This window comes from Neolamprologus multifasciatus, chromosome 23, assembly GCF_963576455.1.
Source record: "Neolamprologus multifasciatus chromosome 23, fNeoMul1.2, whole genome shotgun sequence".
Taxonomy (NCBI): domain Eukaryota; kingdom Metazoa; phylum Chordata; class Actinopteri; order Cichliformes; family Cichlidae; genus Neolamprologus; species Neolamprologus multifasciatus.
Window position 1 is genome coordinate 16,056,226 of NC_140460.1, and position 25,784 is coordinate 16,082,009.

At 41.2% G+C, this 25,784-nt stretch overlaps 1 protein-coding gene across 1 annotated transcript in view; it reads right to left on the reverse strand.

The window, feature by feature from the left end:
* Positions 1–25,393, reverse strand: part of s100p (S100 calcium binding protein P) — a 320,093-nt gene extending 294,700 nt beyond the window's left edge. The window contains exons 1-5 of the mRNA XM_085150634.1: positions 25,036–25,393; positions 5,927–6,034; positions 5,640–5,810; positions 5,312–5,507; positions 1,812–5,152 (exon numbers count right to left, since the gene is read on the reverse strand). Of these exons, the coding sequence (XP_085006760.1) occupies positions 4,868–5,152; positions 5,312–5,507; positions 5,640–5,810; positions 5,927–6,034; positions 25,036–25,085 (810 nt within the window). The 5' untranslated portion in view covers positions 25,086–25,393 and the 3' untranslated portion in view covers positions 1,812–4,867. The remainder of the gene's footprint in view (positions 1–1,811; positions 5,153–5,311; positions 5,508–5,639; positions 5,811–5,926; positions 6,035–25,035) is intronic.
* Positions 25,394–25,784: the final 391 nt, after the last annotated feature.

Here is a 25,784-nt window from a genome sequence, read left to right on the forward strand (position 1 = left end):
TAGAACAGGCTTTTCCCGGCAGCACGCCATGTAATAAATACTCACAAAGAAAACGGAGGGCGTTACAACTTATGTCTAAAAATGTGTAGTTTCATGCATCGGTTAAAACACTGGACTCCAGGTACATGATGCGCAGCTGGAAACACTTCCCGGAAGTCGAGCTGCCCGAGATTCACAGAATTTACAGAAAATGTTACATTTTTGTGATTTATATCGTTATCAGGACGATATAATTCTTATATGGGGATATGAGATTTTGTTCATATCGCACAGCCCTACGCTCCAGTGCATGTGTCAAAAAAAATCAACACACTGCTTCAGAAGCACTGTGTCGAAGCTTGATTCGTTTGGCCAGAGTCACGTGATCAGTGACGTCTGAAGCTTCATTTCAAACCTAACTGCTTCGGTGTCTAATTCAATGGTTTCTAAGCAGGTGACTCATTCGCGGGATTTGTGGAGTGTTTTGATGGTGATAGATAGCAAACCACTGATCATTCTACTGAGAGATTTGGAGCCAGCGAGGAATAGAAGAGGTTCTGTTGTGTGGGAGTATTTTGAGTTGATTTTGGTCGATTGGGTGGGTTTTCCAGCTTTGTGTTCTGGCCGTTTGCTTGTGTTTTGTGCGTGTTTATTTTATCTGGAAATGGGAAAAACTTGAAATGTCAAAAATCTGCTTTTCATAATATAAATATCATTAAATAACTTTAGAAAGACTTCCATTTGACTCGTAACATTTAATGTTATAAAAAGATATATTTTATTTTTAAAACAATCTTAAAATGTTAGTCTGCCAAATGTGCAGCAATTTAATTTATTTATTCTCTTTAGCTGATAGTTTGTGGGGCCCAGGTAGACTATAACTGCATCTCTACCAGTTTTTCTGCACTCCAGCCTCTTCGCACAGTGGAACAAATTTTCTTCATAAATAAAAATGAAAAAGTGTTACCTTAAATGCATCATGTTTTTAATTTGCAAGTTCATAAGCATTTTCCCTTTCCATTTCACAATCAATTCTGCCCCCAGGTCAAAAATATGTCTGGGAAAATTTCCCTAATATAATATTATTTATAAATATATCCATCTAGCGATTAAATGCATAAGTACATGGAGGCAGGACCTCACAGCAGAAGCATACTCCATAATGTGTTGTACATTATCATATGTATATTATATGTAACGTGGTATTTTTCAATTATTGTATTTACCAACATCAAGAAGTCACAAGCAAAGAAAGACCAAACCATGGTGCATATTTAAACCAGGAAAGTTTACTGGTCAAAATTATTTATTAAACAAATAAACCACATTTTTTTAACCCCAAAAAATACACGTTCAAAGCAACACAGCAGCCCAATATCAGACAGAATTCCACTCTGTAGAGTGAGCAATCTTAATGAAGCAGTTGGTTTTATTTTGTGGATTCAAGCTGCTCTTCATATTTATGGCCACAAGATGTCACCAGAGAGGACTGTGTTAAAAAGCTTCGAGTAATGAACCGTTTTTTAATACAAGCTTTAGTGCTTCAGAAAGCTTCATTTGGCCATCACTAGTGGACGGCCTTGTCTTGGTAGGTTTACAGTTGTGCCATACTCCTTCCATTTCTGAATGATCGCTTGAACAGTGCTCCGTGGGATGTTCAAGGCTCGGGAAATCTTTTTGTAGCCTAAACCTGCTTTAAATTTCTCAATAACTTTATCCCTGACCTGTCTGGCGTGTTCTTTGGACTTCATGGTGTTGTTGCTCCCAATATTCTTTTAGACAACCTCTGAGGCTGTCACAGAGCAGCTGTATTTGTACTGACATTAGATTACACACAGGTGCACTCTATTTAGTCTTTAGCACTCATCAGGCAATGTCTATGGGCTACTGACTGCACCCAGACCAAAGGGGGCTGAATAATTACGCACACCCCACTTTTCAGTTATTTATTTGTAAAAAATGTTTGGAATTGTATGATTTTCCACTTCTCAAGTGTACACCGCTTTTGTATTGGTCTTTAGCATGGAATTCCAATAGAATTGATTCACTGTATGTATTTTTTGTCTGTTTGTTTGGTAGATTTTTGTTTTTTGCCCTTTATCACCGTTCCTCTTCCCCGCTGTTTTTCTGTCCCTACCTCCCTTTCTTTCCCCCTTTAATTTCCCCCAGTCATGCCTGTCCCATGTGTAGCAAGTGAAAATAAAATAAAATGAAAGCTGCAAGCACCGTTATGAGGGCCCTCGCACCCCGGCGCGTCGAGCCATGCCCAACACCTACAACCAGCACGTCCAATCTGATGTCACATTGATAGAATTCATGCATTCAACCACCAGCTAAAATTTCATCTCATTCATGATTATAGTCGTCCCACTAGGTAGCGCTCTAACCATTACTGACAAATTGCATATCAAACATTTCCGAGCTCGACTCTCATCACACCTGTGACGTTTGGGAAAGATTGGACATTGTGTTTTTGAGTGACAGCAGATTACTGCTTTTTGGTGAGTGATTGAAACTCTAACTGCCGCCATGGGGCTGCACAGGTTACCCATCACTATACTGTACAGTGTAAAAAATGACATTTCCTGTTCCCACTAGGTGGCGCTGTCACTGATGTCAAATGTGGCAGTTGAGATATGTTCAGGCGTGGAGCCTTATCATATCTGTGCACTTTGGTCCAGATCGGACAATGTATGACGGAATGAGAGGTAATACGATTTTCATGGCGAATCATCAAAATTTGCCATGGCGCCACAGCCACATTGTATCCCAGAAACACAAAAGCTCCGCAATTTAACATGGCCCAGGTGTGTAGTTGACACTGACCAAATATGAAGCTTAACGATTTATCCCCAAGGAGGAGTTTGCAAAATAACAAGACATTGAAATGGCAAAATTAGAGCCAAAATGTCATCTTCAATCCAAAATGGCTGACTTCCTGTTGGGTTTAGGACATGGCCATAATAGACTTTTTTGTGTGTCTCCTAATGTTAGATAGCCCCATTTCATTTTTCATGGTGAACCACGTTGCCACCAGAGTGCGCCGGTCAGGTTAATCTCACAATTTTCTCACTGTAGCATCATGAGGGACTGATGTTAATATTTACCGCTTTTGAGGTGAACCTGATGAAGCTGTGATAATCAGTATATCAAAGTGAAAGACATGACATTTCCTGTTCTCACTAGGAGGCGCTCTGTGTATTCCTGACAATGGGCATATCAATCTGTTCAGGGCAGGTCTGACATTGCGCCTGTCTGGTACTGATCAGACTGGATTTCTTTGGATTTCTTTTGAGACATCAATGTTCGCCATGCTGCTGGGGTCACACCCTTTCGCAAAAACTCACACTTTTCACTGTAACCCAAGACCAACTCCTTAAGGCTTTCCTGGAGAAAACTGAGGTTGCAGATGTCACCCATCACTATACTGTACCCCAAAGTGTAAAACATGACATTTCCTGTTCCCACTAGGTGGCGCTCTACCTGATGTCTACTATGGCAGTTGAAATATGTTCAGGGCTGGAGCCTTATCATATGTGTGCTCTTTGGTCCAGATCGGACAATGTATGACAGAATGAGAGGCAATAAGATTTTCATGGCGAATCATCGAAATTTGCCATAGCGCCATGGTCACACTGTATCCCGAAAACTCAAAAGCTCCTATTAAATTCCAGTTCTTTTGGATTCTCTACGGCCAAAAAGACATGGCTCAAAGTGGTCTTTTTACTTTAAAAATGATCTTTAATTTTACATATCCCAGGATATGGAGACTGAGCACAGAGAGAACATCGGCTAGTCCCAAGCAGAAACAGGAAGCCAAGTTATTTATGTACCAAACGTCACACCCACTTCAAGTTTCGATCAAACACTCTGCTTAGTTTCACTTTCTGCCTCTGCAAAAGCCTTCAGTTTCCTGTCAGCCTGCAACCTAGTTTTACAATGAAGTCTGGGCCTCTCATAAAACACACTAATCAGCATTTAGATTATATATTTATTTCTTAACACTCCGCAATTTAACATGGCCCAGGTGTGTAGTTGACACTGACCAAATATGAAGGTTATACAATCAAAACCCAAGGAGGAGTTTGCAAAAGTACAAGGCATGGAAATAGCAAAATCAGAGCCAAAATGTCACCTTCACTTCCAAATGGTGGACTTCCTGTTGGGTTTGCGTCAATGGTCCCACAGACTTTTTTGTTCATCTTGGCATGATACATATGTGTGCCAGATTTCATACATGTAGGTGAAACTATGTGTTCGTAGGGCTTCATTTAACAAGGTATAGGTGGTGCTCCAGAGCCATTTTCCAATGCTCATATGTAAAACTATTAAAATACAAACTTTTTCACCACACCTGATATGTGAGCAAAATTTCATGAGTTTTTGAGCATATTTAGGCCCTCAAAAAGGCGCTTGTTTTGCCTGAATAATAATAATAAGAAGAAAAGGAGGAGATACAAAAGGGCCTTCGCACTCTCAGTGCTCGGGCCCTAAAAAGCAACTGGCAGGAGGGTTAATCTACACTTTTCTGAAACTTGGGTAGCTGTTTCAGTTGCTTTGGCACTACAGCGACCTTCTCATCCAGCTCTTAGCAAAAAAGCTAATAAGAGTATTTGCTAAAATATTTAACAAATAGACATATAAAGCAGAAAAGGCACTTAAATATGTATGTAACAAGTGACATAAGTAAAAATCCTGTGATTTACCCACAGGCTCTACTGGAGTCAAGCATAATAACAAAGAGAAACACTTCTTTGTGATTGTCAGAAAATGTTCGAGTCATAGCGTGTCAGCTGCCACAGACAAACCACATCTCAGTCTTTTTGTGTTTCAGTCTTGACACCATGATTCTGCTTATTGCCCCTTGTCTATGTAGCCTCGAAACCCTTCACCTCTTGATGCGGCTCAGTCTATCGCACACGACGGACAGGTACTGAGTCAGCTTCACCATGGCAATGATGACGCTTCCTCCAATCAAAGTGCAGGTGGGCCAGAAGAGGGAGTGGAAGACAGCGATCTGACTGTAGATTTGTGTCAGGATGGCGCTGTCTGTTTTGTCTGTGCGGTCCACGAAACACTGAAGTGTGTGCTGAGACCGAAGACGCTCAGAAATGTTCTGAACCAAGACCTGCATGGCTGCGTAGTCCTTACGGCACTTTGGGATGTAGAAGCACTGAACGACAGGATAGAAGAAGAGTGAAAGTAACAGCTGTGTTTGGTAACTCTTTTAGATTATGCTATTAGTGTAAAGCGTACTGCTGTTCTCTCATTTTTGCTGTGTGCTGTTTGGATGGAAAAGTGCACACCAAAGATGCCAGCAATTACTGAGTACCTCAGGGTTGTTGTCCTGTGTCTCCTCGTTATGGAACAGTCGTACCACTTTTCCAGATGAGTTAAGGCTGACGTACACCTGGAGACAAGGGTAGCGAGACCTCTTCCAGCACTCTGTTCCACAGGTGTATGAACAGTTCACATCCCAAACTATAGTGGAGTTGACAATAGTGCAGCTTGTCTCATCGGTCCACACGCTGGAGAAAAAGACAAAGACTCCACTTGATGTTATGAGGATATGCAGCAGAAAGTTTCCAAGGAAACTCCTCTGATAAGATTATTCGCAAGACCTTTCTTAAATATTACTGACATTTAATTCAGCCTATTACCTGTCAGAATAAGAGCGCAGGATGGTGATTCCCACAACAAAGTACATCATGATGGAGAAGAAGACCATGCTGAGGCCCAGCAGGATGGCTCTGTCCTCTCCTGCCCTCAGAGCTGTCACAGTCTTCCTCCTGTCCAGGACCTCATATTCACGAATCTTCTGGTAGATGGATCTAAAAAAGGTGAATATTGATGAGGCATCTCCTCCTAATTATAATTATAAGCAAGACTGACTTAAAAAAAAAAAAATATATATATATATATATATATATATATATATATATCACACCTGCGATCAGATCTTCCATCTGTTGCTTTACTTCCTGCCCACAGAAACATTCTTTCTGAGGAACGCTCAAATTGTAGTCCACTGCTGCTGCCAGAGGTGCTGACCCAGCTGTGAAACATACAAAAAGTAGCATTTAAGAACCAACACACTCTGCAAGATATAATTTCTGTTGTCTTGACAGTTTTCTGGTCAGCTTCAGAAGGTATTTTTAGATTGATCTGTTGGTGTTGAATGCAAACATTTAAAAAAGAAAGAAACAATACTTAGATTCTTACCAGCTGTAAAGGTGTGGCTGATACTGTATTGTGCGTATCATCACACATTTGAAAGTAGGAACTACCACAATTGTGTTTGTCATTACATTAGTGGGTGTTTGTCTGTCTGTGAACAGAAGGTGGGTGTGTACTAGGATTTGTCCTAGCTAATTACTCTTCTCTAGTTCCAATCCAACCCAGTCTCACAGCAAAACATGTAATACACACGCCAGACCTCCGTGTCTATTTCACGCTGCATTACCACCAGGAGGAGATAATATATTTAAAATCAAGAAGTTGGAAGTAAGCAAAAACATATGAAGTGCATTCCTGGGTCCTTAATCGCCAGAAACAATTAAACTAGGAGGCTACTATGTATATACATGAAAATACTGTAATAATGTGTGTTGAAACACTTTCCCATGATTATTTTCATGTTGGCTTGAAATAAAATATTTCCCTCTGCTGGTTCTTCTGCATGCTTGTCTGTTTCACACTTTACTTCTTTAAAGTGTGAAATGGACACGGTGGACAGGCGTGTCTATTACACATTTTGCTGCGATATCAGGTTGCCCAATTCCAATTCCTAATAAATCCCAGAGGGCTAATTGGTAGCCCACGGTCAAATAATGACGTGTAGACAACTCTGCATTTCTGTAGACATCATAGGGGAACTATGAACAGTTCGACACTCAGTAGCAAAGGATTAGTAACTCTAATGTTCCACTTTATTGTTTCACATAGATGTTCTGGTGCAGAACTACAGGCTACCATTGACACAATTTGTCAGTGCAATCGTACCTCAACCATTCATACTATAGTCACAAAGCCTTATAGGAATGTAGCTGGCTTTAACATGAAGATGAAGCTGAAGATGGGCTTATTTTAGTTGAAAAGTCACTAGTATCACAGCTGGTGTGATCCTATCACAAGACAGTCTTTAGAGACAAAACATGTTTCCAATGTATTACTGTACTGCAGCAAACATCAGTAGGTGAGAGCAACCCTAGCTGTTTACCATGATGTGTGTTCACATCATGGTAAACAGCTACAGACCCAGTTACATTAATTGCTGACACACCCAAGTTTATTCATCAGTCATTAATAAGAGTTTCAAGCTTGCTCTGAAAGGTATATGTGTGTAGCGTCTGGTGTTCTAGGACAGTAAAAGGTAAAGGTTTGCCTTCATGGCAACAACATCCATGCAGGGAGGATGTTTAATGCAGGATTTTCATGCAGGAGATTGGGATTTGTGCCCCATGAAACCAAAAGTCTGTGTTGACTTATTACTGTAAGACTTATGAGACTTATTATTCACACAGTAGGTGTGTCCAGGGTCACATTTTTAAAATATTTTTTACAGATCTTATAACATAAGTTGTGCTAGTGTTAAAACAATATTTTTTATTGCTAATACCTGACAAGGACATGCAAGATTGCATTAAATTCATCAGTTCGCCTGCAGTTTCTTTTTACGCTGTAAGCTAATATAGTATGAATGGCACTTACATTGTTTCTGTGCACATGTCTTAACTGAGAACATATGTGGGTCTGATTTATGAGTAATGAACGTGTTGACTGACTGCATGCCTACGCAGGGTGCCATGTGTGTCTTCGAGTGTTATATTTGTCAGCTATTTGGACACTTATGTCTGTAAATTAATGGAAAAACTCCACGGTCACACATGAAGTGGTATGTGGACACACTGCCCACTCCACATTGCACTCATTCCTGTGCAGTTTAAGACCTCCTGCACAAATAGACACCACACTCCGTAAAAGCTGACGTCACCAAGGTCAGACACCATTCTCACCTGAACCAGAAAGAAACATTATATTATGTATATGCTAGTGTTGTTTTATAAGTTATAGCACCATTTTATAGTTTAGAATATGTGATCCAAGTAAGAGGTCTGCCCAGGAGATGAGATAGAGAGAAGAAATACAGACAAACATTTGCAAACCATTAATAGGTTGACTGAAAAGCTCTGTAAGAATGCACAGCAAGTCAAGGACATGATCTCTCCAGGATGTTCACAAACATCTGAAGACTTCATGACCAAAACCACAGAGGATTCACCACAAGCTGCAAACCTCTGGTGTCATGGTCGATCTGTTTGTTATTGGAGTTTTCCTGGTTTCTATAAAGTAAAAGTAAAGGCTTTTGGTTTGGGGTTGTTTCTTTGCCTCATTTATGTTGCTCTTTATAGTGTTCTGATTTAAATATGGTTTCCCTTGATTTCTTTGTATTTCAATAATTTGTTGATATTTTAATATTCTAGTTCCTGTTAGTACCTATGGTTATTTTATTGGGTTCCTTGTATTTTGATTTATTGGTTATGTCAATAAGTCTGTGTCTGTTAGTTGCTCTATGCTTAGTCACTCAGAGTGTCTGGCCTGCCCTTGTCTTCGTTCTTTGTCAGAGCATGTGTTCCTTGTGGTTCCCTGATATTTTTGGATTTCTGTTTGTTGGCATTTTGGACTTAGCCTTTGGTCTTGGTTTGGACTCTGGATTCAGTGTGAATAAAAGGCTCACCTTTTGTTAGCCCAGCCTGCATTTGGGTCCTAAATAATAATACATGTCAGATGGTAAGCCTTAGCTACAGAAAAACAGGATGCAGTCCACAAAAAGATTCAAAAACAACCTGATAGAGCACTATAACATTTTTTAAGTTTTCTGTGAGCTCTTAGGGCAGAAGCAGAAAATAAAAAAATAAAGCTAAAGAGGTTCATGTTCATCTTGTGTTTTTTAATTTCTATTTCAGAGACGAGAACAAGCAGAGAAGCAAATCTGCTGTTTGCACCTGTCTACTTAAATAGAAGTGGTCAACATGACAGCGCTTAATATTGACTAAAGTATGCTTCATTACATTCACATTCATGCCAGTGCACACAGTCTATTAAAAAATCGGGCAATGGCTGATAAACCATGGGTGCCTGAGTCTCAATATTTACTTATCTTGTAGGTGTGTGTTGTACTGTTGGTTGAGGTGAACAGTTACAGACCAGCTTTTTAGCACAGCACTGTGGGGCTCTTAGTGGCAGCTTAGCGACACTTTACCTTCACTGAAGTCTACTCTGACGATAAGACGATCAGTGGTGGGAAATGTCAACACTGGAAGCAAAGAATCCCATTTTATGACTGAAATGTGAACCACGGCCTAAATCAGAGGTTTCCAACCTGAAGACTGAGGTATTATTCCAGACAAAACACAAAGGACTGTAAGTCAACATGGCTTCATGATTAAAAGCTCCAGGCTAAACAAGGTGGATTTTGGCCGAACAAACAGAGAACAAACAGAACAACTACAAAAGAGAGTAGACAAAAAGTAATGGTGTGCAATGGTGGCTTATTAACACATGAAAAAGACAAGAAGCCTAGGAACAACTAGTAAGTCTGCACTCTGAGAGCAAAGTGCTCTAATAAGATAAATTGGTACTATTAGTGGTATCTTTAAATATCACACAAGTGCCTGGCTCGATGCTGGGCAAGAGTCATCTTCAAGTGAATGTGAATCTGTAAATCTCTCAGGAAGGAAGGGAAAACTTGTGCTAATAGTATCACTCTTTCAAGACCTGTGAGTAAGGCTGGTGTTTCATTATACTACAGTAGTATCGCTGAACATGCTCAAGTACAGAGTCTCTGTTAGAGCTCAAGGCTCTGCTCATGGCTCTGTTTAAATAGGTATTTGCTTGAAATGGGCATGGACTATTTTGAGGCAAGCAATACCACAATATCTTCTTTTTCAAAGAATGCCTTTGTAAATGCAAAATGTATCAATTCATCTCATTCTATTAATAAGGAAATAATGACTTTTTTGTTATAATTAATATAAAAAGGTACAAACATATTCAGTTCTGCACATTTAGTATGTTTTCCTGCTTTGTTCACCTAACCCGAGCAAATAAATAACTTTAATATGTAAGTACAGTCCCAATATTATTATATTATATTAACAGTATCAGCAGTGGGGAAAAAAGAAGATGAAAAAGAAATAATAAAAAATAAAAATCACTTACCATAAATAAATGTATTTTTATGACAGTATTTATAAATGTTATTCTTTTATTTTATTACTATGTAATTATCCTTCTTCTTATAGTTTTAAGGTAAGATATACTTCCTTTATGTTGCTGTTTCACAGCATTAAACACAGCTCTTAACAGAGCTTTAAAACAGTAAACGCTTAATAAAATAAATACACTATAACTATAACTAAGGCTAAATAGCTTAATCAGGTAAAACTTATATAGAAGAAGTGAAATTAATATAAAATTTAAGAACTTCTTCAAAGAAAGTGTAAATATAATATAAAAAGGGCTTAATAATTAATAACAAATAAATTCACGTATTGTGGTATGAGGTGGTAACATATATGTCTCTATCTGTGGCAGAGAAGATGAGAGCCATCTGATATAAAATAACTGGCTGACATTTAATGTGTAAATATTTGTCTATTTTTAATTCAGCTTTTGCTTGAAAATGCAAATAAAGTAACAATACTTTTACTTGAGTTCAGTATCCCAGGACTAACACAGACAAATATGCTATATTGTAACAAATAGTTCCATACTGATGGTGGTTTAAATGAAAATACTAAATCTAGAGAAGAGGATGCATTGCTAAGATTTTATGGCTCCCACCTGAGCAGTGATGATGAAACAGAGCTCAACCTGATTTCTGATGGCGGTGTTGGATAAAAGTCAATGGTCAGACTGTCGGAGCAGTTGTCCCCTACCATGTCACCTTATGCTTCACAACACCTTCACCCATTGGATAATTTAGCTCTTTATCTAAACTGACTGCTGCCATTTAATGCTATGACTGATGCCTTACAGAAAGCCTCAGCAGTGCTTTAATTTCTCAGTAAAGCCCAACAAGAAGAATACAGTTACCGGTATCAGAGACAATGAAATAATTTTCTCGTACATAAAGCTCCTGTTGCTGTTTTCAAATTGTCATTAATGTAATTTTCTGATCGATTGTTCTAAAAATAAAAAAACAGCAAACTGTGATCCATCAAAATTCTGACCCCCCCTTCTCTGTGTCCGGGGCGAACGAAGCCTCGTGGCTCTGTTTTTGACTGCTGCTCTGTCTGATGGGTCAAATCTCAGTCACTGAGCTTACATCATCCTCATCTGCATGTTTTAGGGTGGTTGTGGGAGGTGTCCGTGCTGCATGGAAGGGAGGGGCACTGTCAAGTCTCTAAGTCATGGCTTCTGGTGGCACTTTGGTCATGTTGGATTTTGAAATGAGCACATTAAAGCAGTTTTTTTTTTTTTTTTAGGTTTTCAAAAACAGAGTGAATCATTCTAATCAGTGAAGATCCTGCTGAAAATCTGCAAACGCTGTACTGCAAGAATCATGATGTGGAGCATAAACCATGATGGCTGCCATTAATACCATCTACTGCTAGTGCTTAGGACTCTGTCAGCACTTTATGATGCTTAGCTACATATCTCAGGAATATGACTGACAAAACACTAACTGACTTTGCCCTGATGGACCTGATTTATGATGTGGGAACTGAAGCTTTAGTGCCAACTGGGGGGATGCAGAATGGATAACAATTGAAATTGTTAGGAAACAGTTTGAATTTTATTTTTCAGTCACACTTTTTGGTTGCATATTGTAGGAAATTGATTTGGTCTTGGTGTTGCGTATAATTTATACTGTCTTTGTGCCTGTGCTAAACATCAATATCCCATTTAACTGGCCATGTTGTTGAGCTTTCTTTTGCTCTGTTGTGTTGAGTGCTGCTGGGCCTATCAACATTTTAAATATATTTTTGTTCTAATGGAAAGCTTAGTGCAGCTTTCAAAAATGAAAGCACAAGGCCACTGGGTTTAACTAGAAACAATTTTACAATTAGTTCTCATTCTTAGTATATTATGGCTCCTCTGAAACAAAGACATTGTGGAATTGGCTTTAACTTGTATTCTTTCTAATGACCAGCTGTAGGTTACAAAGAGTTGTCTAACTGTATAAAAATCTACAGCAAGATTAACGTCTATCTCCAAATGCTCTGTAATTCTGGTAAATAATTCCCACAATGCATTGAGTATTTCTTCTTCAGTCACTTTCTCACTTACTATGTGTTAATAGACCTCTCTGCACTGAATTGTACTTGTTATTAATCTCCGTCTGTCTTCCGCATTATGTCTTCTATCCCGTCTTCCTTCTCTCAACCCTCAACCCCTCCCTGAGCCTGGTCCTGCCGGAGGTTTCTTCCTGTTAAAAGGAAGTTTTTGCTTCCCACTGTCCCCAAAATGCTTGCTCATAGGGGGTCATATGATTGTTGGGTTGTTCTCTGTATGTAATATTGTAGGATCTAGCTTACAATATAAAGCACCTTGAGGCAACTGTTGTTGTGATTTGGCGCTATATAAATAAAATAAAAATGAACTGAATTTAATTGAATTATGGTTGATACCTTAGGAGTGTGGAGCATCTTCTATTTCTTAGTCAAATATACGTCTCACTCATCTTTCCTGGCTTTGAAACACCATGCTGATGACACTATGCTCAGCTTGAGGCTTCACACAAGCACTTCACAGACTAGTGGGCGCTGTCATGGTGGCTCTGTCAATGTTTTTTATGCAGTCTGTAATCCAGCCCAAGGTGCTTCGGTGAGTGGGAAAATTTATGTTAATATTATAAAAAAAAATTAAAATACAAAAACAATGAATAGAACTTTGTAAGAATAGAAACCTGGAGAAAATTATGCTGCAAGCAATACTAGACTATAGAAACCACTGACGACCAAACTGGAAATGAAATGCTTAAATTATAAAACTTACTGCATCGTATTTATTTTTAGAGTTTTTATTATGTTATTTTTGATTCAATTATTCTAGTGCTTTTTATTTCAATCTTATACAGTATTGTAACTGACTGATTTCCTTCATAATTTTCTTAATGCTGTTTTTTCTATACTGCCCTCATCTAATGTCTGGCACCACACAGAGTGTGAGCATGTGACATGCTCTGAGTTTGACCTTTAAGTGACAGATATTTGAAACAACAGCTTTGTATATGTATGTCCGTGTATAGCTTTGTATATATTTTTAGCATTTATCACATTATTTTACCAAATATTTAAAGCACGAGAAGTACTAAATTATGGAAACAGCACCAAAACTGTTGAATGGCAGAGCTGTTTTCCACGAGGTTGAGTCAGGATCATATTCAGATTTCTTTACAGATGCATGGCTGAATAAAATTCTGTGCACAAAGACAAACAAGAACAATTAAAATGAAGTGCAGCCAAATAAAATAAAATAAAACAATAGATTAAGATGTTATTACACATGTATAGAACATAAAACAACTACGACTAAAAGCAATATTTGCAAAATAAAAACTATGGCTGAGGTGTTCTCAGCTATTGCACTGTATCCATGGGTCATGTATTAGTATCATGTGCATTGTGAATTTAATCTGATGGCAGTTGGTTTTAGGTAATCCTAAAAATCTGTATATTATAAAAAGCAGAAACTCATTGTTATTTTCCCACTATGTCTGTTAAAAAGGTCATGGTCAGCATGTCCACCAGAGGAATGTAGTCTGATATGGTCAAAAATACTGCCATGAACACATGCTCGGACTTGGTGCCTACATATTACTGTCCTCATGTAGATGATGCACACACACGCCTACACATGTTGGCTTCATCTCAAGCAGGTCATAACCTAAGCACTTGTCTCTCTTTGACAACTTAAACCTCTCGGTGTTCCTGGAAGGCAGGAGCGTCAGGTGGTATAGCGATACCACAGGTGCTGCCATTCTCTGTGACAGGGTTAGACACAGAGGCATGCCTACACGTACACACACACACACACAAAACCCCTAAATCACTTCTTCACTCTTAAATTTAATGGTTTCTGTAATGTGCACTCCCTTTCTGTCACCACAGAGCGACCACGAAAACAGATTTATGTCGCCACTGAGGGTGTGTCTCAGCAGTGATGTCATGGGTCTGTTTCTGGAAGGTTATTCGGATGGCATCTGTTCAGTGTGTGTAATCTGCAGTTGTCTTTTTTCTGAGTGGCTGCTGAGCAGACTGTGAAAGCATAACACAGCTGTTCAGCTTTGTTTAGAATTGAAATTCTGCACTCTATAGCTTGTAAAATACGTAATGTGACTGAAAGAACTAATAAAAGAGGACTAAACAGTAAAGATGTGCTTGTGATGTAAAGCCCAGGTGGATGGCCACGTTGGCCAATGTCTCCAAAAGCAACTAATTGTTTATGGCAAGGTCATTTATGCTAAATGGTTATTGTGACAGGATTGTTTTCGCCTAGGTTGAAATCATTCTGCATTGATGCATATCTTTTTGAACATTATCTGTCTTTTTTCCCTTTAACTGACCCTCGTCAGTTAGAAGGCAGATTTAAAACATGAGGCAAGAGAAGCTATGGTGGCATTCATCTTCCTATTTGGAAGTAGACCAGGGGCATTACAGTTATGTGCCATGTGCTTTAGCAATAAGGCTTACGTCAAAGGGTACATTGAATTTCAAATGTTTCATTTTTTATAGTAACTGCTAGAAGTAGTACTTCCTTGCTTGTTTCATAATTGCAGGAACTGAGGATCATTGTAGTTCTTAGAACTCTGTTTACAGGGTCTTTTCCCCTTGACTTTAAAAATGGAGGTGCAATGTGATTGGTTAAGCAAGTGTATGTTGCTTAGTTGAAGGCACAAATGCAGTAGCCAACAACTAAAATTTTATCCACGTAACAGTTGTTTAATTAGCCTTGGGCGATTGTGGCTCAAGAGTTGGGAGTTCGCCTTGTAATCGGAAGGTTGCCGGTTCGAGCCCCGGCTCCGACAGTCTCGGTCGTTGTGTCCTTGGGCGAGACACTTCACCCGTTGCCTACTGGTGGTGGTCAGAGGGCCCAGTGGCGCCACTGTCCGGCCACTGTCCGGCAGCCTCGCCTCTCTGTTAGTGCGCCCCAGGGTGGTTGTGGCTGTGGCAGTGTAGCTTGCCATCACCAGTGTGTGAATGGGTGGATGACGGGATGTGTAAAGCGCTTTGGGGTCCTTAGGGACTAGTAAAGCACTATAAAAATACAGGCCATTTACCATATAAAATATAATAAAACAAGAAGAAATTAACCAGCTGTGAAGACCTGACAAAGATGTGTGACAGTGGGGAGGATGAACTCCCATTTAACAGGAAGAGACAGGACCAGGCTCAGGGAGGGAAGCAAAGCAATGTAGCGCAAACAAGATTACAGCAAAGTACATATTAGAAATCAGTTGTTGGCTATTACATAACTGGCTGACAAGCAAACAGAAAAAATGCTTCAAACATATGTAGCTCTCAGGCGACCTACAGTGGAAGGTAGTCCACAATGTTCGGTTTCCCAGACATGGATTAAGTCTAGTCTTAAGTCTAAAAACTTTTTTCAATGGAAACTTTCATTGAATTTTCCTTTAAATCCAGAACTATAGGTGAAACGGACAATATTGGTTGACTTCAATGGTGGATACTGAAGTCCATAGCTCAATTTGGCTTTGCATAACGCCCTATTTGCAAGGCATCAGAGACCATTCCTGTGAAAAAGAAACCTCCATTCCCGACCCATATCTGTGTTTCATGCTATGCACATTTTAATCCAATTTACTGAAAAATCTCTCTGAATTTGAAATTTTGAAAGTGTCTGGCACACTCAGCTAGACATCTCATGTTACTAATAGGCTGCCAGATAATAACTGTTGAGTCACTTGAAAGACATTAAAATGTTCCTTAATGCATGCTGCCATCCATCTCATCCGTCTCATCATGCTTTAAGATTTTACTCTTATAATGGAAATGGAGCTTTCCATTTGTTTGAATGGGTCCCTGTGGTGTGTAGAGATGTGAGTCACGATTTTTATAAAGAAACACAGCCTCTCTAAACCTTGAGTTAGAGAGAGGCAGAAAACGTGAGCAGAGAAAACAAAAAACAACCTCAAATCACCAGGTCACTATTTGTCATTTGGGACTAATAGCCACTGCAGGATGTCCTGTTTTTGGTATAATAAGGGAGATATGTGGTCTTTATAAACAGTAAACACATGTGGGATGACATTCACAGGTCATCCGAGCAATTATTATAAATTAGTAGATCTGATGAGACGCCTGACGGTTTGCCAGAATCTCTTCGAGGCAGTCCGAAAGTCTTTTTCCATGGCCTCTCCGAACTCCTCCCACACCCGAGTTTTTGCTTCAGCCACTGCCCGAGCCGCATTCCGCTTGGCCTGTCGATACCTGTCGGCTGCCTCCGAAGTCCCACAGGCTAACCAAGCCCGATAGGACTCCTTCTTCAGCCTGGTGGCTCCCTTCACCTCTGGTGTCCACCATTTGGTTCGGGGATTACCACCACGGCAGGCACCAACCACCTTGCGGCCGCAGCTCAATGCAGCAGCTTCGGCAATGGCGACGCTGAACATGGTCCATTCGGACTCAATGTCCCCCGCCTCCCTCGGAATGCTGTTGAAGCTCTGCCGGAGGTGTGCGTTGAAGATCTCGCGGACTGGGGCCTCTGCTAGTCGTTCCCAGCACACCCTCACTACGCGTTTAGGTGCACCAGGTCTGTCCAGCGTCCTCCCCCGCCACCTGATCCAACTCACCACCAGGTGGTGATCAGTTGACAGCTCAGCCCCTCTCTTTACCCAAGTGTCCAGAACATATGGTCGCAGGTCTGGTGATACGATTACAAAATCGATTATCGACCTACGGCCTAGAGCGTCCTGGTGCCACGTGCACTAATGGACACTCTTATGTTCGAACAAGGTGTTCGTTATGGCCAAACTGTGATTAGCACAGAAGTCCAATAACAAAGCACCGCTCGGGTTCAGATCAGGGAGGCCGTTCCTCCCAATCACGCCCCTCCAGGTCTCGCTGTCGTTACCCACGTGAGCATTGGTGGCATGGGTGGCTGTAGCTCAGGTGGTAGAGCAGGTCATCTACTAATCGGAAGGTTGGTGGTTCGATCCCTGGCTTCCCCAGTCTGCATGCCAAATATCCTTGGGCAAGATACTAACCCCAAATTGCTCTCCGATGCATCCATCGGAGTATGAATGTGTGTGTGAATGTTACTTAGAAAGCACTTAGAAAAATGTGCTTGTGCGAATGGGTGAATGTACAAGTTATGTACAGCGCTTTGAGTGCTCAGAAAGAGTAGAAAAGCGCTATATAAGAACCAGTCCATTGAAGTCTCCCAGCAGGACAACAGAGTCCGTTCCCCGACCCTAAGGCGCAGGGAACAAACCCTCTCGTCCACCGGGAAAAACCCCAACGTACCGGCAGCAAGCCGAGGGGATATTAGAATACCCACCCCAGCCCGCCGCCTCTCACCAGGGGCAACTCCAGACTGAGACAGAGTCCAGCCCCTCTCCAGGAGACTGGTTCCAGAGCCCAAGCCATGTGTAGAGGTGAGCTCGACTATATCTAGCCGGTACCTCTCAACCTCACGCACTAACTCAGGCTCCTTCCCCACCAGAGAGGTGACATTCCATGTCCCTATTGCCAGTCTTGGCAGCCGGGGGTCAGTCCGCCAGGGCCTCCGCTCCTGGCCGCCACCCGGCACACAATGCACCCGACCCCTATGGCGCCTCCTGCGGGTGGTGGGCCTGCGGGAGGATGGGCCCATGTCTCCTCTTCGGGCTGTGCCCGGCCGGGCCCCATGGACTAAGGCCCGGCCACCAGACGCTCACCCTCGGGCACCCTCCCCGGGCCTGGCTCCAGGGCGGGGCCCCGGTAACCCTATCCCGGGCAGGGTAAACTGTTCCCTCGGTGTTCTTTTCATAAGGGTCTTCTGAATCGCTCTGTGTACAGTGCTGGCGGAGCGCTGCTGACGTCGACTGAGAAAATTGTCAGGCAGTGGAAGGAATACTTCGAGGACCTCCTTAATCCCACTGACGCGTCTTCCGAGGAGGAAGCAGAGTCTGGGGATGAGGGGAATGACCCGCCAATTTCTGGGGGCGAGGTCACTGAGGCAGTTAAACAACTCCTTGGTGGCAGAGCCCCTGGTGTTGATGAGGTCCGCCCCGAGTTCCTGAAGGCTCTGGACGTTGTAGGGCTGTCTTGGTTGACACGCCTCTGCAATGTTGCGTGGAGATCAGGGGCAGTACCCCTGGACTGGCAGACCGGGGTGGTGGTCCCCATCTTTAAGAAGGGGGACCGGAGGGTGTGTTCCAACTACAGGGGGATCACACTCCTCAGCCTTCCCGGGAAAGTCTATGCCAGGGTGCTGGAAAGGAGAGTTCGTCTGCTAGTCAAACCTCAGATACAGGAGGAACAATGCGGTTTTCGTCCTGGTCGCGGAACACTGGACCAGCTCTTCATCCTCTCGAGGATACTTGAGAGTGCATGGGAGTTTGCCCAACCAGTCTACATGTGTTTTGTGGACTTGGAGAAGGCATTCGACCGTTTCCCTCGGGGTGTTCTGTGGGAGGTGTTGCGGGAGTATGGGGTGTCTGGCCCATTGCTACGGGCCATTCGATCCCTATACAACCGTTGCAGGAGCTTGGTTCGCATTGCCGGCAATAAGTCGGACTCGTTCCCGGTGGGTGATGGGCTCCGCCAGGGCTGCCCTTTGTCACCGGTTCTGTTCATAATTTTTATGGACAGGATTTCTAGGCGCAGCCAAGTGGCGGAGGGCTTTCATTTGGTGGCCTCAGAATCTCATCTCTGATTTTTGCGGATGATGTGGTTCTGTTGGCTTCATCGGGTGAGGGCCTCCAGCTCGCACTGGAGCGGTTCGCAGCCGAGTGTGAAGCAGCAGGAATGAGGATCAGCACCTCCAAATCTGAGGCCATGGTTCTCAGCCGGAAAAGGGTGGAGTGCCCACTCCGGGTCGGGGATGAGTTCCTGCCCCAAGTGGAGGAGTTCAAGTATCTCGGGGTCTTGTTCGCGAGTGATGGGAGAAGGGAGCCGGAGATCGACAGACGGATTGGGGCTGCAGCTGCAGTAATGCGGACGCTGCACCGGTCCGTCGTGGTGAAGAGGGAGCTGAGTGTAAAAGCGAAGCTCTCAATTTACCGGTCGATCTACGTCCCTACCCTCACCTATGGCCACGAGCTGTGGGTAGTGACCGAAAGAACGAGATCGCGGATACAAGCGGCGGAAATGAGCTTTCTCCGAAGGGTGGCTGGCCTCTCCCTTAGAGATAGGGTGAGAAGTTCGGCCATCCGGGAGGGGCTCAGAGTAGAGCCGCTGCTGCTCCACATCGAAAGGAGCCAGCTGAGGTGGTTTGGCCATCTGACAAGGATGCCCCCTGGGGCCTCCTGGGTGAGGTGTTCCAGGCATGTCCCACCGGGAGGAGGCCCCGGGGCAGACCCAGGACACGCTGGAGAGATTATATCTCTCGGCTGGCCTGGGAACGCCTTGGTGTTCCCCCAGATAAGCTGGAGGAGGTGGCTGGGGAGAGGGAGGTCTGGGCCTCTTTGCTTAGGCTGCTGCCCCCGCGACCCGGCCTCGGATAAAGCGGATGAAGATGGATGGATGGATGGATGGATAGTAGATCTGATGATCCTAGGTAATAATAGTCCGGTGAGATTTGTAAGATAAAATTGCAAGTTCATAACTTCTTCATATCCTGATAAAATGAATCTTCCCATTGAATGTTATTTGCAATTTCCTTTCTCTATGGAGCTAAAAGAGGCCACCCAAACACATGAGATATCAATGGAAAGACCAGGGTGTCCTCTATTTAGTCCATCAGGACTTATTAGGATAACTCATAAGTCAAAAGATATAGACCAAAAACAAATGTTTATTACAGAGGACATAAATGAATGGGCTGGTTCTCAGGAGAATATAAACTAGAGATGGACCGATCCGATATTACGTATCGGTATCGGTCCGATACTGACCCAAATTACTGGATCGGATATCGGCGAGAAATAAAAAATGTAATCCGATCCATTAAATATCAAAAAAGCACCTCACAAAACTTGCTACACAGCGTAACTCGGCTCATAACCGTAGCAGCAGTGTGCATCACGAGATAGAGCGGCTGTGTGTATTTGTAGCCTAGCTAGCAAACCAGCATTTCATCTCCGAGGAAGTTTTCCCAGAGAGAAGTAAAGCAAGAGTGTAAGTTCATCTCTGAATGTTTGTAAAGCATTCCCACGTTAAGCTTAACAACCGATATATGGAGCGACTGCCTCTCTCTCTCTCTCTCTCTCTCTCTTTCCTGCTGCTACTTCAATCGTGAAACTGCTTAATGATCAGCTGATCGGCTTTTCTGTCGCGAGTCCGTCTCTCTTCTTAGTTTTTGGCCCACTTCTCACCAGAAAGAGGAAACCAGCAGCTGAACAACAGCAGCACGTTTAAGCTTGATAATCTGTTGTTAGAATTTATTTAATATTACTTTATGCACCAGGATCTTTTTCTATGCAGCTGACGGCTGGTAACTGTGCAGGGGCGGATCTAGCAAAGTTTAGCCAGGGGGGCCGATAGGGCATGAACAGGGAAAAGGGGGCACAAAGACATACTTTTCTTTCTTATTCTCATTTAAAATGCCTAGCTTTTAAAAATAATTGTCTGACTCTTACACCCAAAGTTTTAATCTGATGTAAAAGATATAGAAGTCCATTACTGTATATAGTAACTGTTAAGTCTAATATACCCTAGTAAGCTATACTACTTTTTCCTTTGGGAAGGTACCATCTGTGCAGTCTGCAGTTCTGTTGAAGAAAGATGTTGGATCTATTTAATTATTCTTGAAAAATAATTTATTTTTGTGCATTTCCCCCCTGCATCAAATTAAATTTGATTACATCGATTAAGCATCATGAGGTGGAGGGTGGTTCCCTATTTTTTTTTGCTGGGAGTTTGCAACCCTATTAGTTAGGTTGCATAATATTTCTGCTAAGTACTCTTTAAAATACCAGAATAGGGAGGATGGTGCAGGTTTAAGTTTATTAGATTGATCAGTGTTGCTGAACTATGAAATATTTTCGGCGCAGTGTATTTTTTACATACAGGTATAACAGAATAGCTTTAGTGTTGTTATTTATTTAAACTTGAGTATGAACTTATACAAAATGCAACAAGATATTAAAAAAAACGTTTTATTGATTAAAAAAAACATTATATCGGATTCATATCGGTATCGGCAGATATCCAAATTTATGATATCGGTATCGGTATCGGACATAAAAAAGTGGTATCGTGCCATCTCTAATATAAACAAACAATAAACCACATGATAATATGAACATTCACTGTTTTTCTCATCCTGTAGGTGAAAAAGTGAAAGAGATGGTAAAGCAGTGGGATTTACTGTAGACTGGATTAAAGATGCTTCATCTGGCACATATTTTGTTGTGACTGTTACAATGACTGCTAATAGAACAGTGCAGACAGCTGGTGTTAATGGCTGAGAACCAGACTCCGCGGCTCCTCACGGCGAGGTAACATTAATGGAATGATCCAGACTGCTGGAAAGTAATTTTGCTGCATGTAATTAAATTAACAGCTACAGTGTACAGTAGCTCTGTGGTGGCATCATTCAGTCCAAATATGGAGAAAACGTTTTGAGACTATATCAAATTTTTATTTTTATTTTTTATTTGTTTCCTCATGTGTATATTCAATTCTTAAAAATGTGACACTGAAGGCAGCAAAATTTATGTTCTCGTGTGGACAGGAGCTATGAGGGCATGAAGTCCTATCACATTTGAAGTAATGGTGAACAAAGGGAGAAGGAGAAAACAAACAAACAGACTCAAACTTGAATTATGAAAGAAAAAAACTTTTTTTTTTTTTTTTAGAAATATAAAAACCGTTTGTACAATTTGTAGTTTGTATGAGCCGCTTTATAGTCGCCATGACCACCAACAGCTACAAATGTCTTATTTGCATGCTAACATTTGTATTAATCTGTGTTGTCTTCATATATAGACAGAAAAATGTAGGTTTGGTTAAAAAAAAGTCCCAAAACATTCACAATTGACTTGCTGAAAGATTCAAAAAGCTCCACAGAGCTGAGAATAGAAAATTAATAATAATAGTATTATTCTCTGTGGGTTTGTCACTGAGGGTGACCTCTTTCATACTGAACAGAGTCATTTGATCATTAATATAAATCATTAATACAGCCACTATAACTAATTTAAAATATAGAGCAACCTTTAAATCAGAAGTCTTTTCTCATCTCTAGCTCCTGGTTAATATGTCATATTTTCACCATAATAGAAGGCCACTAGAATGAGTCCTAAAATAGAGAAAATGAATTTGCATTTGACCCTTTACATTACTTTATCTTTAATTACCCAGTTGGTGACTTTTGACGGTGTTTGAGTGGGAAAATGAGACTACAGTAGCTGTCAAGGACAATCAGAAGCATCGTACCAAACACACAAGCTTAGTGGTGCCAGTGCTAAAGCCGTGCAAGCGTGTGGTTTGTTTGTAGCCCCGTGTTAGCATTTTATTACAGGCAAGTACATTTCTGCTTGACTATCATAGAGGTTGCATTAACTTGTGATGATAATGTAGCTGAACCAATCAGAAAACATACCTTAACACCCTGCTATAGAAAGCCTTTATGTATTTTTTTCAGTGTTTAATTTAAACATTGTTCCTCAGCTGGACTGATACACAAACACTGACTCAAATGATCAGGCTTACAGCCGTCATAAAAGGAATAGCATCTCTTTGTTTTCTTATCAGTGATTGACAAAGGCAGTTTTTACACAGCTGAGACAGAGGAACTTCACTTAGTGTGGAAACTGCTCTGATGCCAAGATTGCATCTCTGTCATATTCAATAATCCCAACCCCCTGAAACATTTAGAAGTGTAATCAAACACCTTCCTAATCCACAAATATATCACCAGAGGACTCAATAGCTTCACAAACAGTTGTTCACCTTGTCTCAGTTTGATAAATTGTCTGAACTTACCTTCAAAATGCAGCTGCAGTCAAAAAGTTTCCTGGCTAGGTGAACATTTTGCATTTAATATCCAAGGCTTCATCAAATATGAGTCCTCTGGACTGAGCCAACAGGCGGTCCATGTCTATGAGGCATGGAGCAGCTCTGGCAGCCTTCAGCATGCCTCCCATACTGCAGACTGAACAACAGCCAGAGGAGCCACACTGCCCCTCACTGCTCCCACTAATAATTAGTGTGTGATGATGATTGTAGGATTTAGGAGAGAGAGGGTGGTTGGTGCAAAGGGAAACAAGAGTGAGAGACAGGAAACAAACTAAGAGGTGAAAAAAGAACAACTAAGGTGATGGGAAAAATATCTCTTAGAGAGTCTGCCATGTTAATCCTTAAAGGAGCAATTATTCTAGATGTTTCCTGAAACATCTGTCAGCTGCTAGATGCTGATCAATGAGTCCGGGGCAATCTGGGCTATCTGTGCTGCTGGGGCCCCTAAGCTGTTTAGGCCTTGACGATTAGTTATTTGGTTCTAAATCAAGACAGTTAAATTAAAGGGGACCAGTGTTGGGTGTAATGCACTACAAAGTAATAGATTACGTTTTTGTTAAGGCAGCAGTGCAACTCATTATTATACTAAATTCAGTAATCAGAATACAATTCAGATTATATTTGTACTGTTGTTACAAACAGCTTCAAATATTTCCACACAGGTCGCTGTTTTCCGGACATACAAAAACGAACACATCACTGGCTTTTGAAAATATCTGCGCAGACCGCATGTTAACACAAAGCTATTGAAAAGCCCAGAGTGATGTTAAAGCTGAGTGGATACCAATACCAGCCCAGCAGCCAAAGCCTGATCTTCAGCAGGCAGTGATGAGCAGTCAGTCTGCCCTCCCTCTCTCCCAGCACTGATTTCTACAGTAGAACACAGTGGTGATTGTTTGAAGTGTCTTCGGGCTGGTTTTCAATTTTTCTTTGTGCAAAATCTTCAAGACAAAAGAAATAGTGTATGTATGGGCTCTTTAGGATAGGCACTGGTGTTAGTATGTGTCACAATGCATGTCAAGCCAGAGAGTTGGTTAGAGAGTAACACAAAAGTAATGTAATGAGTAGTAACACAAAGTCACAAAATTACTTTCTTGGTGAGTAATTAAGTAAAGGAATACATTAAAGATGTGTAATACATCCAAGTCACATTAAACAGGGACAATATTTCAAATAATAAAGTCAGGAGATACACAGTTATTTGCTCAGAGCAGGAAGCTCAGTAATCAAATGGCTCTAAATTTACACTTTACAATTTTCAGGTAGTTTTTTTCTATTCTTGACTGTGTTTGATGTCATTGAGTGGTGGTGTGCTTGATATGGTGATCTCAGATACACAGCACTGGCTATCAACACAGAAGAAGAAAAATAAGGATTATTTTGAACTGTGAATAGTGCAAAGCTATTCTAAGAGAGTCCACGAGTAAAAGGTTCAGAGTGAGCAGAACAGATCCTCTTTAAAGACAGTACTCATGGTCAGGTACTACATATTCATGATTATGTGATGGTGTTAATACAACCATTACAACTGAACATTAAACAGACTCTTATCCCATCCATCCATCTCTACATGACTATAACTAATCCATGGTGAGAAAAATACTGCTACTAGTATTATTGTTGTTGTAATATAATTTATTTTCCAAGAACATTAAAGATTATTGTTGAAATTCGATATTTAAAAAACAAATGTGTAGAATAAGAGACATCTAAATGTGGATGTGGATGTTTAGGTTCTATAGAAAAATTTTTCCAGTACATGTGTTAGTCAGATTCTCATAATCTGACAGTAAAACATGTATTTTATTTGTGTCATATAAACATAAAGCTAACAAGAGTGAAAAGAGTTAAAAAACAAAAAAATAAAAAGGAAACACGTATGATCTGGTCTGGACCGAAAGGAGAAACAGAGCAGTGATCTCACCGTGGGGTGCAGTGGATGGTGGTCTTTCTGAAGGTCCTCTGGTGTAGCATGTTGTTGCTGTGTTTATGACTGACTGAGTAGCTGTGGACTGGCTTCACAGTTAGTCCACACAGTCAGTAAACTCACATATGAGGTCCACAGGAAGAGGTGGAATCTTATAAACAAACAGAGAAAGAATCGTAGGAAGTGGAAGCTTTGGTCACCTTCCTGGTGGTGAAAGATGTGCAATTGCAACTACAGCCTTCCATCCAGTGAAAGTTGATAGTTTAATGTGAATTTTTTCACAGTTATTCAAAATTACAAAACTTTTTTGCAAACTTGATGCTTTAAGCTTGAGCTCTATAACCCATATTTTATTCACAACAGAACATAGGGGAAAAAATACAATTATAAGAACATTTTCGCTCATTTTCAATTTGATGGCAGCAGCACACAAAAGTTGTGACAGCTATGTCGCATCGCCTTTTCTACTTCCATGTGTAAACATCTGGGAACTCGGGAGATCGGGACTTTTGAGCAACGATCGTTATCACATTCTTGTCTGACAGTTTTTTTACTTTTCTAGGTGATAGGCTCAAATATCATAGGCATCCAATACTGAATTACAGCATTTCTCGAGATTCCCAGAATTTTTTGATGATATTTTATACTGCAGATGATGAGATATTTCAAAGTCTTCACATTATACATTGATGAATATTATTTTGAAACAGTTCCACAACTTGTTTTTTGTAGATGCACTGAACCTC